The sequence below is a fragment of the Apium graveolens genome, chromosome 2, assembly GCF_009905375.1.
Source record: "Apium graveolens cultivar Ventura chromosome 2, ASM990537v1, whole genome shotgun sequence".
In the NCBI taxonomy this organism is placed as follows: domain Eukaryota; kingdom Viridiplantae; phylum Streptophyta; class Magnoliopsida; order Apiales; family Apiaceae; genus Apium; species Apium graveolens.
Genome location: NC_133648.1, coordinates 247,234,912 through 247,251,317, shown reverse-complemented (window position 1 = coordinate 247,251,317; position 16,406 = coordinate 247,234,912). Strand labels below are relative to the sequence as shown.

The window sequence follows — 16,406 nt, the reverse complement described above, 5'->3', positions numbered from 1 at the left end:
AGGGTTTCCCATACCTAACTCCCTTATCACTTCTCAACTCTATTTCCTTTATATCCCTTTATACTCCTGCCCTTTTCAGTCTTTTATTTTCGTTTCCATTACAACCATTACATAGACCAACACAACATAAGCATTGATTTCAAATATCCCGTCATTCTAGATTCGTGTCCTCAGAACGAATCTTGACAACTTTTACAACTTAGATTCATAATTCATCATACTCATCCTGCTTTTGTTCTGGTTCTAAAGCTTTTACACTACCTCCATAACCTTGGGAAGTACTTTCCCGAAAATAATTGTCTGAACTTTAATCAGTTTATTATAACCTCTGGCCCCGTGCCTTTCTTGGCCTTTCACCAACGGGTGGCCTCTCTCTTAGGGGGTAAGTGACAAAAACAGTCTTTTGTGCTTCGTCAATCATTTAGAATCTCAAATGATTCCTATATTTCCTTTAGCCAGGCTCTTGCCTCGACTGGGTCAACCTGTTCCTTGGAACTCTGAGAGCTTAGCGACTTAAAGGTCATGAAAAAATTTCCTACCGCATTGTTTCCTCAAGGTGGTGGTTGGGAATAAAAGTATAAGTTCTGTTTAGACAGGTCCATGAATTGCCGTATAGGAGTACCGTCTTGGGTCTCCTTTCCTTACTCGACTTCTGTTTTCTCAGTATGAAATGTTTCATCCTTCTCCCATAATCAGGGTTATCTTATACGTTAAAATCCTTGTTTTCCATTTTATTAACGTTATGGGTTCTTTCTTTCTTGATGGCGACCTCCCTGACTATCACATTCAGGGTTTTCCCTAAATCTTATTCCTCGAACTATAGCTTTCATCTAAGATCTCGTCCTTAAGCTCTTGAACGTTTGAAACCCAAATTCTGTAGGAATACCTTATTATTCCCTTATCATCCTTCTTGGTATTAATCTCTTCTCTATTTGTTGGCTCTCTGCCTTCATTCATCACTTTTTCTGGGCATAATATGATCTTTTTCCAATAACTCGCGCTACATTACAATCTCAAACAGCTTTTCGGTACCGGCTCCGGTTGCGTTCACTCCTATTTCCATTTCCTCAAAATCTCTTATCAACTCTCTCAAAGACATTATCATCTTGAGTCTCTCCTTTACACTAAGGGCATTAGCCACCATTTTGGCCTTCCCTGGATGATAAAGAATCTCATAATCGTAATCCTTGATTAGCTCTAACCACCTCCTCTGGCGTATGTTGAGCTCTTTCTGCGTGAAAATGTACTAGAGCACTTATGGCTTAGGTAAATCTCGCACTTCTCTCCATACAAGTAGTGCCTCCAATCTTTAGGGCAAAACTATTGCCACGAGCCCAAGCTCATGGGTGGGGATATCGAATTTTATATTCCCTTAATTGTCTTGACGCGTACGCGGGTACCTTGTTGTGCTGTATAAGAGCACCCTAATTCCTTATGTGAAGCGTCAATACAAATCACAAAATCTCCTTTTTCCATCCGGCAATGCCAACATAGGGCCCGTCACCAATCTGTGCTTCAGTTCTTGAAAGCTGTTCTCGCATTTCTATGTCCATTCAAACTTCTCAGTCTTACGAGTAAGCCGCGTTAAAGGGGCTACTATCTTTACAAACTTGAACGCACCTCCGGTAGTGACCGGCCAATCCTACCTCTGGTAGTTTCCCTAACCATGGTCATCAATTCCTCAATGGTCCTTTATTCATTCTTGTCAGGATCCTCCACGGGATCCTCCTCAACAACAATCCCTTCTGGGACAACATCCTCAACCGCTACACCCTCAATATGAACATCATCTGGTCCCTCATTAGAACGCTCTATCGGATCTACAATCTGATCTCCAATAAGTAATAAAACATCATCGCGTTAGTGCTCCTCAACCTCAGGGTTCGGAGTCCCGCTATCATATACGATAACGAACTACGCTTCTATCACGATATTTATAAGGGTTCCCATAAGGATTTTAACTGTCAGTACTATGTTAGGTAGCCCGACTATGAACTTGGCAAGAGTTCTTATTATCTTAGCGAACTTATTATCTTAACATCACATCATCTCTGAGGTTTATAACGCTTAGTTCTAATCCCATTTCTGTAATACCCCCAAATCCGGGGTCGGGGATCCGGGTTGTCACGAGTTCCATTTCCCTTAATAATACTTAATCTTAATAATCAACCAACTACTGCGTACTGTGACCCCACAATATACACACACACCACAAGTTATAGTATCAGAGATGAATATTCAAAAATAACACAAGTCATTTTATTCCATAATTATAAGCCATTACACCTCAAAAGGGTTTCTGAATAAATTTACATATTATTTGCCATTATTACAATTCATAAATGTACATAAGTCTGGCACATCAAAAGTTGAAAGCCTAGCCTATTGGTAGTTCCTACCTCAGCTACAACGGCATCAACGCCTACAGGAAAATGCGGAACGTTTCCTAACCGCTCTCGAATTGGGAGCTTGATCCTATTCATCTTGTCTATCTGTTATTGTGTGATGAAAGAAGAAAGCAAGGGTGAGCAACAAGCCCACCAAAATAATATGTATAATAATTAACAATATATGAGCATTCTCATAGTACTCATGAAAGTCTTGGTCAAGAAAAAATGAACCAAGTTTGATCTCTTAATGCGACCAAGTCGCAAAATATTTAGTATATATGTATATATACTTTTTGAAATCTTAGAATCCTCTTCCATGCATAATATACATAGAGTTCCAGTTTATAACTGTATAAAAATATTGTTGCAAGGTGATCTCATATATCTAACCTTGTCTCAACCTTTTTCTGAAAATATTTGTCAAGCGTAAGATAATAATTAACTAGATATAAGTTGAAAAGGTGAAGTTACGAGATACTCCAATATACTTATATCTTTTCCGAATACTACTTGAACTACCACCGTTCAAGGTATAATCCGTTTCAAAAGTTCATCACATAGATGAGACTACAAGATAAGATTTGAATAGATTCAATCCTTGAAATATCATTATAAATAATGAAGTTACGAGATACTTCATTAGGTCCCGATATATATATACACCTATATATATACATTTCATACACTCCTTGAAAACCTCTGTTATGAAAATTATAAACAGAGTTGCAATATCCAATGAATTTGGAAAGGAGAAAACCTTGGCATAAACCTGATATCTTGCTGATCAGGCAAATATACCAATAAGTAACATTTTCTACTAGTAGATGGATGACACCCCCACCGGTCATCACCCTGGCCTTATTAGGACCTTGTGCTGGACCGCCACCCGGCCTCTTACGCGTTGATGGGCTGCTACCCAGCCACTTACACTTTGATAGACCGTACCCCGGCCTGTCGCTTATGCCGACTCAATTAGATGGACTTACTTCCCGAACGTTGGGTAAGTAATCAATTCATTTATCAAAACAGCAACCCTGTTGCGAATATAAAATACACCACAGAGCCGGATCCCTCAGGTTTTGAGAGAGTATTTAAATCTCCTTCGAAAGGAGGATCTTAAATATAAAAATGAGTTTTGGGATCCGCCCTAACTTTTAAAAATCATTTTTGAAGACTCGAAAACATTTTTAAGAATGTTTGGAGTAATGCTGATTTAATAAGATAAATCAGTCCCAATATATTAGAAAATATCTGAATATTATTATTTAAATAATATTCCCATAAGGATAATCCTTATAAAAATAATTGAAGTAGAAGTTTTAAAACTTATACTTGAAATTAATAATAAATAACCAAAGATATACTTATACGAAAGTACGATCTTTATTTGAATAATCGAAAATGAGCTTGATTATCGAAATATTATTCTTTAATAAAATAAAGAATATTATTTAATAAATAAGCGGAGTCATAAGTTCTCGAATGAATATTCAAAATAATATTCATTAAATAAAATAAATGGAGTCATAAGTCCTCGAATGAATATTCAACTAATATTCATTATTTAAAATAAAGTTATCGAATAAACCTTATTCGATTAATAGTTTTGAAAACTATATCTATATATATATATAAATATATATATAATATACTCGGAAACATCGACTCCTGGTTTAGAAAATGTTCACCTTTGGGTCCCCTATACTAAGGGTATACGCAACTATTGCTTATCTCTAGCATATGTATTATGCAACTTATAAGCATTTGAATCAACAATTAGATATCAAGATTACGAAACAGGCATGCATATATACCATATCAGCATGCTCCAATATATCGCAAAATTTGCTAATAACAATCATGCACTTATCACAAGATAATACATATAAATATATACATCACAACAACAGTATAACGGGTAGAAAACTTGCCTGAGTGTTCCCGGATAGACTTAAGCTTAGAGTGGGTCCGATAACCTATGAGCAACAACATAAGTCGGAATAAAACCCCGGTCGCTTAAGAAACTAGACTTTAACCAATTGAACCTTAATGTTCGCTTATGGTCACTTCTACGCTTAACGAATCAGATAAGTCGTTCGAGTACCCTCGACTCCACCATTTTTAATAAATTAACCATTAAAAATTTTAAGGAGATTCTTTCGCGAGTACCCTACCAACTGCCTAATCCACTTTAAATAATTGTTTCATACTCCAATTAGTCATTTAAGGGCCTTAACCAAGGTTTCAAAGTAAGGTGAGGGGTAATCGTTCGGTCGCGAAATGCCGTTACTTAAAACGGTCGTTTCTCCTAAACCGTACATCGGATTCAAGCGAACCACATATCAAAACGAAGCTCGTAACATGAACTATCTAATCATGGCAATGTTCAAAACCTAACAGTGAGTTGACGGCTCCTGATGTTAAGAACAAAAGCAGTCTAAGGTAAATCGGGCATTACGACGGCTATGTTTACGCGATTACCAAATTTGTACAACTCCAAATCAATCCTCAATCAATCCCACAATCATTACTACAACCAAACTCCATCCATACTCTACTACAACCCCAAAATCTCAAGTTCTCCAATTTATACTACTCTAAATCATGAACTAAAAGCTTATACTTAAGTTCATTAACTAATAATCAAGATTTACAACTCCAAAAACATTATAAAACCAACCAATCTCTAAATATTCAATAACCATGCTTCTCATGAACTATACTACTCATAACAAGCTCTTAACATTCAATAATAATGCTAGGTTAAGAGATTATACCTTCCTTGAGAGTAGGAGTAACAAATGAGCTTGAAACAACCTTGGAAAATCCTTACTAAAGCTTAAAAACACAAGATCAAAATTTCAAGTTCTTGAAAAACACTATTCACTCTCTTCTTCCATGAAATATTGGAAGAGATTGTGAAGGAATTGGAAGCTTAGATTCATAGGATATCTATATCTATGTACAAGGAACCTTGGATTAATTACCTCACTAATTAACAAAGCTTGTAACTTGAATTTGGATTTTTTCTTCTTTGAAAAAGAGATGAAGCCGAGAGCTTCTTTGCTTGGAAAGTGAAAGTCAACTTGTGTTTTGTGTTTTTGATTTGTTTTGGCTTGGTTGCTTTGTTTTTTTGTTGTTAATTGAATTGTTACCATGGTAAATTTTGTGTGGCTTATAATCAACCAACAATTCCTTCCCATTGTGTCATGCTTATGTCATCCTCTTATGTCATCTTTCCACACTTGTCTTCCTCTTGTTGGTGTGATGATATCATCATCACTAACCTCTTTGATTAATTCCTAATTACTTGGCTAATGATCGCTGATCTGTTATACGGTTCGCTTAACTTTCGTTTTCGTTTATCGTTTCAGGGATCATACCCGGGATCTTATTACTTGGGTTCCCTTAACCTTTCTCAATACATTATATTCCTGTTATGATCCTCTCTTATAGTCTTTGAATTTAAATCCTTTTTATCCTATTACCTTATACTCAATTCTTTCGGTATCTGGTGGATTTTCGTGAAAAATCAAAGTGTTCGAATTTGGATTCTGACGATCTTTACATACGCTTAGATATCATATAGAGTACTAATAAGATCTCAGAATAACAATAAAAGAACCTCTACAAGGGGTGGCATGAAAAGTTTTCTTATTCAGCATAATCAACAAAAATCACTATTCATAAGGGTTACAAACAGTTCAAAATTTTTGGGGTTATTACAGCAAAGCATATACTTAGAAGATATCACCTTCTTCGAGAGATTAATTAGAGAGGAGATATACATATATGTAAAGTGCATACTGATGATAATTTTGCAGACCCACTGACTAAGGCTTTTTTGCAGCAGAAGCACGACGGTCATACTAGTTCCATGGGTATTAGATACATGGGTGATTGACACTAGTGCAAGTGGGAGATTGTTAGTGTTTGTGCCCTAGAGACAACACTATTATGTTTTATTTATGATATTTGGATTATTATTGTTTATGTTCTATCGATTATTCTTTTAATAATTTATTAAGTCTTAATTTACTGTGACATAAATATTAGATTAATAAATGTCCTTGAAATATGATATGAATTTTATATCTCTAAGTACGTGACTTAGAAATGAGATTATGTGAATAGTATAGATATTCCCAAACATCCATAGTCGAGTATTATTATTAAGGGACAATAATAATGCATTAAGACTAGTGTTTTTGTTGATTGATGATCACAACTCATTGATCATAGGTATAAAGATACTAAAGTCGAAAACACTAGCAGATGTAAATATACATGGTGCTGGATAGACCCAATATGATATTTTACATGTGTGTTGTGTCATAAGTAATTCTCACAGTGATAATGATGTAATGGTCTTTCGACTTGAAATCATTATATTTCTACATGATGATTAATATACTTTGATTACATCTAAAGTTGCCCTTTATCGGGTAATGATAAAAGTGGACATCGGGTATATTAGGAATCGTGTGAGAAATATGAATGATCTAGAAATGATTTAACCCTCATAATTTTGGAAAGATATTATTGGCCTCTTGTGTGAGCTAGACTATGAAATGTGTGGCGTCGCGCTTAAATGTTGATTTGAAATGATAGTCTACTCCTTGATCAAGGAAACTTGGATTAAACTATGAAGATGATGACACATTACGTGCCTCGAGTTTAATCTATAATATTTGCTTAAAAGGATTATATTACATTGTACATTATTCACGAAAGGTTTAATTGATCACCGATTTAATTATTATTACTTGGATAACAATGATTTATTACTAGATGTCGCTCATTGTTTACAATTTTAAATTAGATTTAAAATTATTGCCAACATAATAATAACTTAAAGGGTCACACAAAGAATGATTGGAGAATTATTTAATTTAAATTCAGATTTAAATTAAATGTAAGTAATTCAAATAATTTGTTATTAATTAAGTAAGACTTAATTAGATAAATAAATAAGAAATTCGAATTTACTATTAAATCCGAAATTGAGTTATTGGTTGATTAAGTAAGACTTAATTAATAATAACTAGGATTTTCGGATTTATTAAAACTCTAAATTAGTTTTGGGTGAGAAGTCTTTTTCTCTTGCATATATAATATCTTTTTAAGCCTCAACCAGGGTTTGACGTTTTTATAAGATAAAAATACAAACCCTAGCAGCTTAAGAGAAAAGAGAGAGAGAAAAGGCGGCTTCTGGTTTACAAGTGCTAGTACACGTTCATCCTCCGTTCAATCATTCGTGTGGATACCTTCAAGGTGTAGATCATTTCGCGACGGGATATGTGGCAATTTTTGAAAGCTTGGACCTCCATTAGACAACAGAAATCATAAAACTTCTTAAGGTAAACATCTAAACCACAAATTAAATATTATCTTTTCACATGGATCCTGCGACGGGTCTCATTTTTTTCCTGGTTTTTACAATTTTAAACTTAGTTTTCGCTGCGTTTTATGCCTCAAATCCCAACACATTCTACCATGAAATCAAACAGGTCTTGTGCTTTAATATACGTTCTCGGAAATATACTCCAAATCATACTCGCCCAACTCATCCGACCAAGCGACCACTCTTCCTGAAGCTTCTAGTCTTGTTAAAATTTTCTTGAGTGGTAGGTCGGTCATAACTTGCACTATTCTCCCTTGAAAATAGTGTCACAATTTTCGGGTGGCCATGACCAACCCATATGCGAACTTTTCAGTGTCGGGGTACCTGGTTTCAACATCTTTAAGCATGTGAGATACATAGAAAACAGGATGCTGGTTACCTTCGTATTCCTTCACTAGGACTCCCCCCAAAGTTTGGTCTAAAATAGAAAGATAAAGTTGAAGCGTCTCCTTCGTATCTGATCTCATCAACAAGGGGACCTTGGTCAGGTATTCTTTTACTTGCTCGAAGGCTGTCTAACTTTCGGGTCCCCACTCAAAGTTTTTTGAACCTTTCAGCACACCAAAGAAAGAGAGTGCTTTTTCGACCGATCTTGATATGAAACGCCGAAGTGCTGTCAATCGGCCCGCTAGCTTCCGAATGTCGCTGATGCACTTCGGGGGCTCCATGTCCAATACTGCTTTTATTTTTTAGGGGTTATTTTTTATGCCTCGTTTACTTACCATGTATCCCAAAAACTTTTGACTGGCAACTCCAAGCGTGCACTTGCTCGGATTAATCTTCATGCTATTTTTTCTCAGAGGTTTAAAACATTCTCGGAGGTCTTCGGCATAGTCCCGAAAAAGTGAATTAATAATCATGTCATCCACATAACATTCCCTGTTGTTCCCAATTTGTTCTTTGAAGATCTTATTGACCATACGCTGAAAAGTTGCCCTTGCATTCTTCAGGCTGAAGGGCGTTTTGATATATGCCTACGTTCCATTCTACGTGATAAAGGCTGTATTCGTGATATCAGCCATATTCATGGCTATCTGATGGTAACCCAAAAAGGCGTCAAGAAAGCTGAGGACCTGGTAGCCGGTCATAGCATCTATCAGCTGGTCAATGCTCGGCAAGGGGTAATGATATTTCAGACAGGATTTATTGAGTTGTGTGTAGTCTACAAACATCCTCCATTTATTTGCTTTCTTAACCACAACTACATTAGCATGCCAATCAGGGTATTCAATCTTTTCAATGAACTTGGCTTCCAATAGTTTTTCAACCTCGGCGTCAATAACTTTCTGTCGCTCTGAGATGAAGGTTCTCTTCTTTTGCCTCACAGGCTTGGCCTCGGGCTTCACATTAAGGCAATTCTTAGCCGTCTTCGGATCTAGCCTGAGCATGTCTTCGGGATCCTATGAGAAGACGTCATGGTATTTCCTTACCACTGCGATAAATTTCTCTTTCAGGTAAAGCTCCATATTTTTCCCTATACATACCATCTTTCCCGAACATCCAGCATAGAGTTTGACTTCTTCCACTACGGTCGCAGGCTCGACAATTGGGCAAGACAGGTTGGCCCCAAATTTCTCCAGTTCAATATTTAACAGCTGTTTGTTCCCACTCGGTTCGGCTTCCGAATGCTTTCTTTTCCCATTTAAGTCATTCTCCTCATACTCCTTGTCTTTGTCAAGGTCCTCGAGCATGATAATCCTCGTCATCTTCTGGTCCCCTCTCATCTCCCTAACCCCCTTTTATATGGGGAACTTCAGCTTGATATGGGGTATGGACTCTACGGATTAGAAAGTGGACAAGAAGGGTGGGCAAGGAGTGCGTTATATTGGCTTTCGACCCTCACAATATAGAACTTGACATATTTTTCAACACTGTAGGGCATTTTACCGATAAGAACAGGTAAAGTGATTGTACCTTCACAGGGGATATGATGTCCGCCGAAGGCCTCCAGCGGTGCTTCATGGAACGGTTCCATTTGTTGTCCCGCCAGATTCATCTTTGTGTATGTCCGATAGAACAAGATATTAGCAGAACTTCCTCCATCCATCATTAATTTCCATATCTTATTTTCTCCGACGAGGGGATTGATTACCACGTGTCCTCATGAGGGTATACGACATCCTCATAGTCTTCTTCGATAAAGGAGAGGGGCATGACCTGCCTGGCAGGGCTGAATTGGTACAGGTTATAAACTTGGCGGCCATACCTCTTTCTAGGGTTCTTGCTATCAAGACCGAGGGCACTGCCTCCTGAAATGGTCTTCACCTCTCCCCGATATCTTTCTTCGGTCCTCCTATTACTTGCGTTATTCTGTTCCAGCTTATCCCTCAGATCCCTTACAAATTTATTCAACTCTCCGACTTTGATCATCTTCTCAATTAGCTTCTTCAGGTGGAAATATTTATCAGTATTATACCCCTTATCTTGATGGTAGTCACAGTACTTGTGAGCATTCTTCTTGTGATCGTCCATTTTCATTTTGGCAGGCGGACAAAGCCTGGCTTGCCTCTAATATCGTGGAGAATCTTGGAGATCGGCGCGTTAAGAGGTGTAAACGCGATCGAATCTCTATCTCTTCGCCTCTCTAGGCCCCGACCAGTCTGTTTTTTACCATCATTCCTGCGATCGTCCCTTCGGTCACGGTTGGACTTCGGGAGTACTCATAGTGGCCGGAATGTCTGCTTCGGTCGTCTCTTCGAGGTTCTCTATACCCTTCTAGAATTTTCATTTTTCTCCAGATGTTCTCACCCCTCACATATATGTCATTAAGGGATTTTAGGGGATAATCATAAAGAGAAGATATGAGTTGTTTACCTTTGATTGGGTCCAACCCAGTGGTTAGATACCTCATAGCCTTCGTCTTGTTCGGGTTGGTGACCATGCCCGCTTCCTCCTTAAACCTGGCTAGGTAATCACCCAGGGACTCGTTCGTCCTCTGCCTACAATGGATGATAGTCTCAGTGTCTTTCTCTCTTCGACACAGGTGTGAATACTGCCTCATGAATTTTCCCTTCAGCTGATCATAGGAATAGATCGAACGTGGCCGAAGCGATTTGTACCACATTGAAGCCCCTCCTTTCAGGTACGTCTTAAACATCTTACACAATATTGTCTGGCTGTGACCCATGTCAGTCATCAATAATTCATATTTGTCACAAAGGTTTTCGGGATCCCCCTCCCATTGAACTCAGTCATTTTCGGGAACGGTTAAGTTTTCTGTCCCCAAATATGGCTTTTTCTAGCCTGGACAACCTAGTGTTAGACACATCACCTTCTTCTTCGTGGTCAGAGTCTGAAGTCAAAACGACATTCGTCTCCCTCCTCCTGTGGTGTGAGTCAGAGTCCGTGGACTCATCTTCCTCAACATTGACTCGTGTCTCTTTCCGAGAACTCTTAGCACATTCGGTTTCTTCGAGTGACGCTCTAAGCGCTCTCTCCTCCAGTTCCAACTCCTCCCTTTGTAGCTTTATGGCTTTGAGTTTCAGCACATCGGCCTCCCGTTTTTTGGCCCCTATCTGTTCAGCCTCATCCACCTCCTTCGATTTTCCCTTCTCTTTGACGATCTTTCTACCCCTTAGTTTCCTCAGCATCGCCTGTTCCTCGGGAGTTAGGAACTATACTAAATTACACGATTCAGTACTGTTATTTATGTTCATCAGATGAAATGGCGGATTTTTTAAAAATTATATTTATAAAATATAGTATAATACCTTTTTCTTGAGAAAAGTAAAATACTTTTTTGTTTACAGAATTATTAACTTATATTTAACGAATGAGCATCAGATTTGTAGCTTGATCCTCATACTTTATGTTACTATTAATTTAGTGTGTTTCAGTTTTCCCCCACACCGCAACTTGCTGTTATTGTAGTAATACATTTTGGACAATTTTGTGTAATAGTGTTAAATAAAATAAATAAATACTATGTCTTAATCGACCTCACTGTTGTCCAAATACTATAATACGCAATTGCTGTCCTTTACACAATCTCATGTTCCAATAATATCACTTTCTTTGCTTTATCATCATCAGACTTTGTGGGTCATTTCTACTTTGTTACAGGTACACAAATTTGATCTACTCATGATTTTAATTTCATGATTTTGGTTAAGATTTTTCTGTTTTTTAGATTTAGTGCTTTGAAATTGTTGCTTTTACTACCTTTTTAGGCATTTGATATTGATGGCTGAATATGGACCTCGATTGTATAGCTGCTGTAAATGTCGAAATCATATTGCACTTCATGATGATATAATTTCCAAGGCTTTCCAGGTCTAACTTTCCTCGTGATCTCATATTAGTGTGTGTTTTGTGTGTGTGATCATTCAGATTGAATGAATTTGTGTTTTGTGTGTGTGATCAATCTGATTGAGTGAATTTGGTTTTTATATCAGAATTGTAATAAATTCCAAAGCACTTCGTTTAATTGAATCCTCCGGCTACAGATTTATCCCTGTTTAATTTTCTGTTTGATTATGTTAGGGAAGAAACGGACGAGCCTTCTTGTTCTCACATGCGATTAACATTACTGTTGGACGCAAAGAAGACAGAAATCTCATGACGGGGCTTCACACCGTTGCTGATATATCCTGTGCTGATTGCTGTGAGGTATTGGGGTGGAAGTATGAAAGAGCTTATGAACCTACGCAGAAGTACAAGGAAGGGAAGTTCATACTTGAGAAGTTAAAAATTGTAACTGAGAACTGGTAATGCTCAAACATTGTTCTATTTCTTCTAGCCTGCTACCTATGTGCATCCCGTCTCTCTTGTATAGAAAGTTCTTGCCCTACTGAATAGGTTTCACTGCTTGTCACTGGACCAGAAGTTCTTTGTTTGGTTAATAAAAAATTGTGTTATACTGCAACTTCAAATCCGCAATGCAATCCTTATGCAGAATTAGTATAATGTTGTAAATTTGGTTTATATTTGGAAGCCAGAGTGGGGAATTGGTACTTGGTATTACAGTACATCATTTCCCCCAAAAGAAAAGCGTGCACTATTTATAAATCTATGATTGTATTGAAATGTACATATATGATACATGAACTGATTATTGTCGTAATTCTTTTACAAGGCTCATGTGGATTCTTAAGTTATTCAAAGTGTCATTTATCTCATTGTGTTTTTTATGAGATCTGTCTCCAGATACGAATATATGGATCTCATCAGAATTTTCAATCCAACTGCATCCCGGGTTCTTGTTCATGTGTTTATTTTTGATAATCTGTCTGGTTTTAGATAGCTCCCTCCATTTACCTGCATAAGCATATAAGTTTGCCAACAAGACATAGTTTGCAGTTTTATCTGGCTCCAACTCTATTAGCCTTTTTGCTGCAACCTCCCCCAAATCGACATTCCCACTAAGAACACAACCTCCAAGAAAAGCACTCCAAATGACTGAATCAGGTTGTAGGGGCATTTCTCTAATAAACTTGTAAGCTTCATTTATCTCACCTGCACGACTTAGGAGATCTACCATACAGGTGAAGTGTTTTAATGTGGGATTTACATTGTACGGCCTCAACAGTTTAAAGAATTCCTTCCCTGCCTCAACTGATCCTGCATGAACACACGAGGATAGGACTGAAAGAAAAGTAACACTGTCAGGTGTATATCCATCTCTAAGCATTTTGCGGAAAAAAGCAATTCCTTCCTCTCCATATCCATGGATAGCATATGCAGTCAGCATTGAATTTTGAGTCACCAAATTTTGTGTAGATATTCTATTGTAAGCCAGACAGGAATACTTTATATTCCCGCATTTTGCATACATGTCCACCAAGGCTGCTCCGATGTGAAAATCTGATTTGTAATCGAATCTGATCAAATGAGCATGAACCTGTTTTCCTCTCTCAAGTGTTGCTAATCTTGAGCAAGAAGTTAAAATTGTTGCGATCGTGTAATTGTCAGGTTGCAAGTTTGAAGTATGCATTTGAGAGAACATATTAAGAGCCAACTCATGGCAGCCATTTTCAACATGGCCAGCAATAATGCCATTCCATGTATACACGTTTGGTTCAAATCCCTCTTCTCTCATCTCCTGAAGACTAACCTGGATATTTTCAATCTGATTGCAGTGAGAATATCCAGATATCATAGCATTCCATGTAGCCATATCTCTTTCACTCACTTCATTAAATGAAGTTCGAGCTGACTTTAGGTCCTGACATTTGCTGTACATCTCTACCAATGATCCACCCACAAAAGGATTTGATTGCAGGCCTCTAACAATGGCATGCAAATGTATCTCTTTTCCTAATCTTATTAAACCCATATTAGTACAGGCAGTGAGAACACTTCCTAGAGTGAAAGAATTAGTTGCAATACCATCGTGCATCAGCAGATTTATAAACATTTTCAGAGCCTCGCGGAACATAGAGTTATCAACATAGCCTGATATCATTGAGTTCCAAGATATGACATCCTTCTCAAGACCGTTTGATTCCATCTGATCAAAGAGTCTTCTAGCGTTTGAAATATCTCCTGCCTCGCAGTAAGCAACAATCATCGTGTTATAAGAGGCGGCATTTTGCACAGAAAATTTTGAAAATATATTTACAGCACTATTCACTTCGTTACACCTCCTGTACACATCCAATATTCCATTAACAACAATCTGATTACCCATGAATCCTCTTCTCACTATAAAGCCATGTAATTCTTTTCCCAATCTTAGTTTCTCTAATCTAGCACAAGCAGGAAGAACACTAGCTAGTGTTCGAGCATTAGGCTCAATTCCAGCAGCTTGCATCCTCCCTAGTATCTCTATAGCTTCCTCATCAAGTCCATTCTGCGAGCATCCACCAATAACAGCACTCCAAGAAACAAGATTCGGACTCAAATTATCCTCAACCCACATTTTCTGCATAAACAGCAACGCTTCATCAACCTTCCCATTCGCATAACAAGCTGCAATCATAGTATTCCACGATACTAAATCTCTTTCCTCCATATAACCCAGAACTCTCCTTGCATCATCCAAGCTTCCACATTTACCATACATATCCATTAGAGCATTACCCACGTATATATTATTATCAACTTCACTCTTCACAACAATCCCGTGAAACTGCCTTCCCAACTCTACACTACACAATCCAACACAAATCTTCGACAACAATGGAAACACAAAAAATTTCAACTCCAAATCCACAACCTGCATTTCCAAAAACATAAAAAACCCATCCTCAAAAAGCCCATGATCCACAAAAGCACCAAGAATAGCAGTCCACGAGTACAAGTTTCTCTCAGGCATTTCATCAAACATTCTAACTGCATCATCCAATGAGCCACATTTTGCATACATTTGGAGCAATTTAGTCTCAACAAATTCATGCCCACGAAACCCATTTTTAAGTGCCTGAGCATGAACTTGTTTGCCATATCTTGAGCAGTAACATGATTCAAGTGCTAAAGCATAAGTTCTTGAATTCAGAGGATCATCTAAAGGAGATATGTAACTATGATTGCTTGATAGTGACTGAGAGGACAAACGACGTAGCTTAGGTGGGATGAAAGTGAGAGGTTTGGATTCGAGGGCTGGTGGTGATGGTAGTGTTAGTGGTGGCGCGTGGCATACACGTTCCATCAGTAAGGCCATACAGCCGAGAGCGCTATTGTACTCGACTTCCTTTTTTTTCTGTGCACTTGCATATGGCGCCACTTTCATACCGTTTAAAGTCTATTTTGTGAGAAGTTCTGTGATTGATTCACATTTTGTTAAAACAAAAAAAGTATTTATAAATACTTTTTTTTACGTCTAATTAAAAAATTAGATGTATTATTTATTAAAAAATTAGTTAATAATATATCTATTGTCAGATATATTTGATAATGTCATGTCTAATATAATTTGTGTTTAGTTTTCAGATCTTACTTAAACAGGACAAATCAGTATTTAACTGAATATCGACACTTATACAGAAGTCAGAACTTAAGTTGTCAGAACTTAAGTTATTAACAGATATTTATTAGGAGATAATATCAGGACTTAAGGAGACTTTTAGATAAGGAAGGCAGCTGATTGAAAGGAAAGAAGATCAAGACAAACACAAGAAGAGATATGCATGAATAAAGAATTCTATGAAGAATAGAATACTTGGAAGAAAAGATATCTGATTGATATATTTAAGAAAGCAGAATTATATTTCATATCAATTAGTGATTATCTTGTAAATGTGTAGTATATAAACACAGACATAGGGTTTACACTATAAGTGTTATCATAATCGAGAATAATATTCATTGTAATCCTAGCAGCTCTCGTGATATTTGTTCATCACTGAGAGAGAACAGTTCCACATTGTAATAGAGTTTAATAAAGTTTGTTTTCTGTTACTTGTGTTCTTTGAATTCGATTTGATTGTGATATACACTGTATTCAACCCTCCTTCTACAGTGTGTGTGACCTAACAAGTGGTATCAGAGCCTATCTGTTAACACACAAACAGTTTAAGATCCAAAAACAATCACGTCTGAAGCAGAAACTCCAACCAAGCCCACCAAAACTGAAGAACCTCCAAAGGCTCAAATCCATAGTCGATATGAGGCTATTAGAGTTCCCATACTGAAACCATTTGAATACCCCATATGGAAGGTGTGGATGACTATGT

The 16,406-nt window shown here is 37.4% G+C and overlaps 2 protein-coding genes across 2 annotated transcripts; one reads left to right on the top strand and one right to left on the bottom strand.

The window, feature by feature from the left end:
• Positions 1–11,703: 11,703 nt before the first annotated feature.
• LOC141708300 (protein yippee-like At4g27745) lies at positions 11,704–12,873 on the top strand. The gene is made up of 3 exons (XM_074511862.1): positions 11,704–11,856; positions 11,964–12,066; positions 12,277–12,873. The coding sequence occupies exons 2-3, from the start codon at positions 11,977–11,979 to the stop codon at positions 12,502–12,504; spliced, it is 318 nt and encodes a 105-aa protein (XP_074367963.1). The 5' UTR covers positions 11,704–11,856; positions 11,964–11,976; the 3' UTR covers positions 12,505–12,873.
• On the bottom strand, positions 12,827–15,467 carry LOC141708299 (pentatricopeptide repeat-containing protein At3g16610-like). The gene has a single exon (XM_074511861.1). The coding sequence runs from the start codon at positions 15,461–15,463 to the stop codon at positions 12,845–12,847; it is 2,619 nt and encodes an 872-aa protein (XP_074367962.1). The 5' UTR covers positions 15,464–15,467; the 3' UTR covers positions 12,827–12,844.
• Between the last annotated feature and the right edge of the window lie 939 nt (positions 15,468–16,406).

Coding starts and splice junctions, on each gene's coding strand:
- LOC141708300 (XM_074511862.1), top strand. CDS start 11,977: ATGGCTGAATATGGACCTCGATTGTATAGCTGCTGTAAATGTCGAAAT. Junction 12,067..12,276: donor TAATTTCCAAGGCTTTCCAG/GTCTAACTTTCC, acceptor TGATTATGTTAG/GGAAGAAACGGACGAGCCTT.
- LOC141708299 (XM_074511861.1), bottom strand. CDS start 15,463: ATGAAAGTGGCGCCATATGCAAGTGCACAGAAAAAAAAGGAAGTCGAG.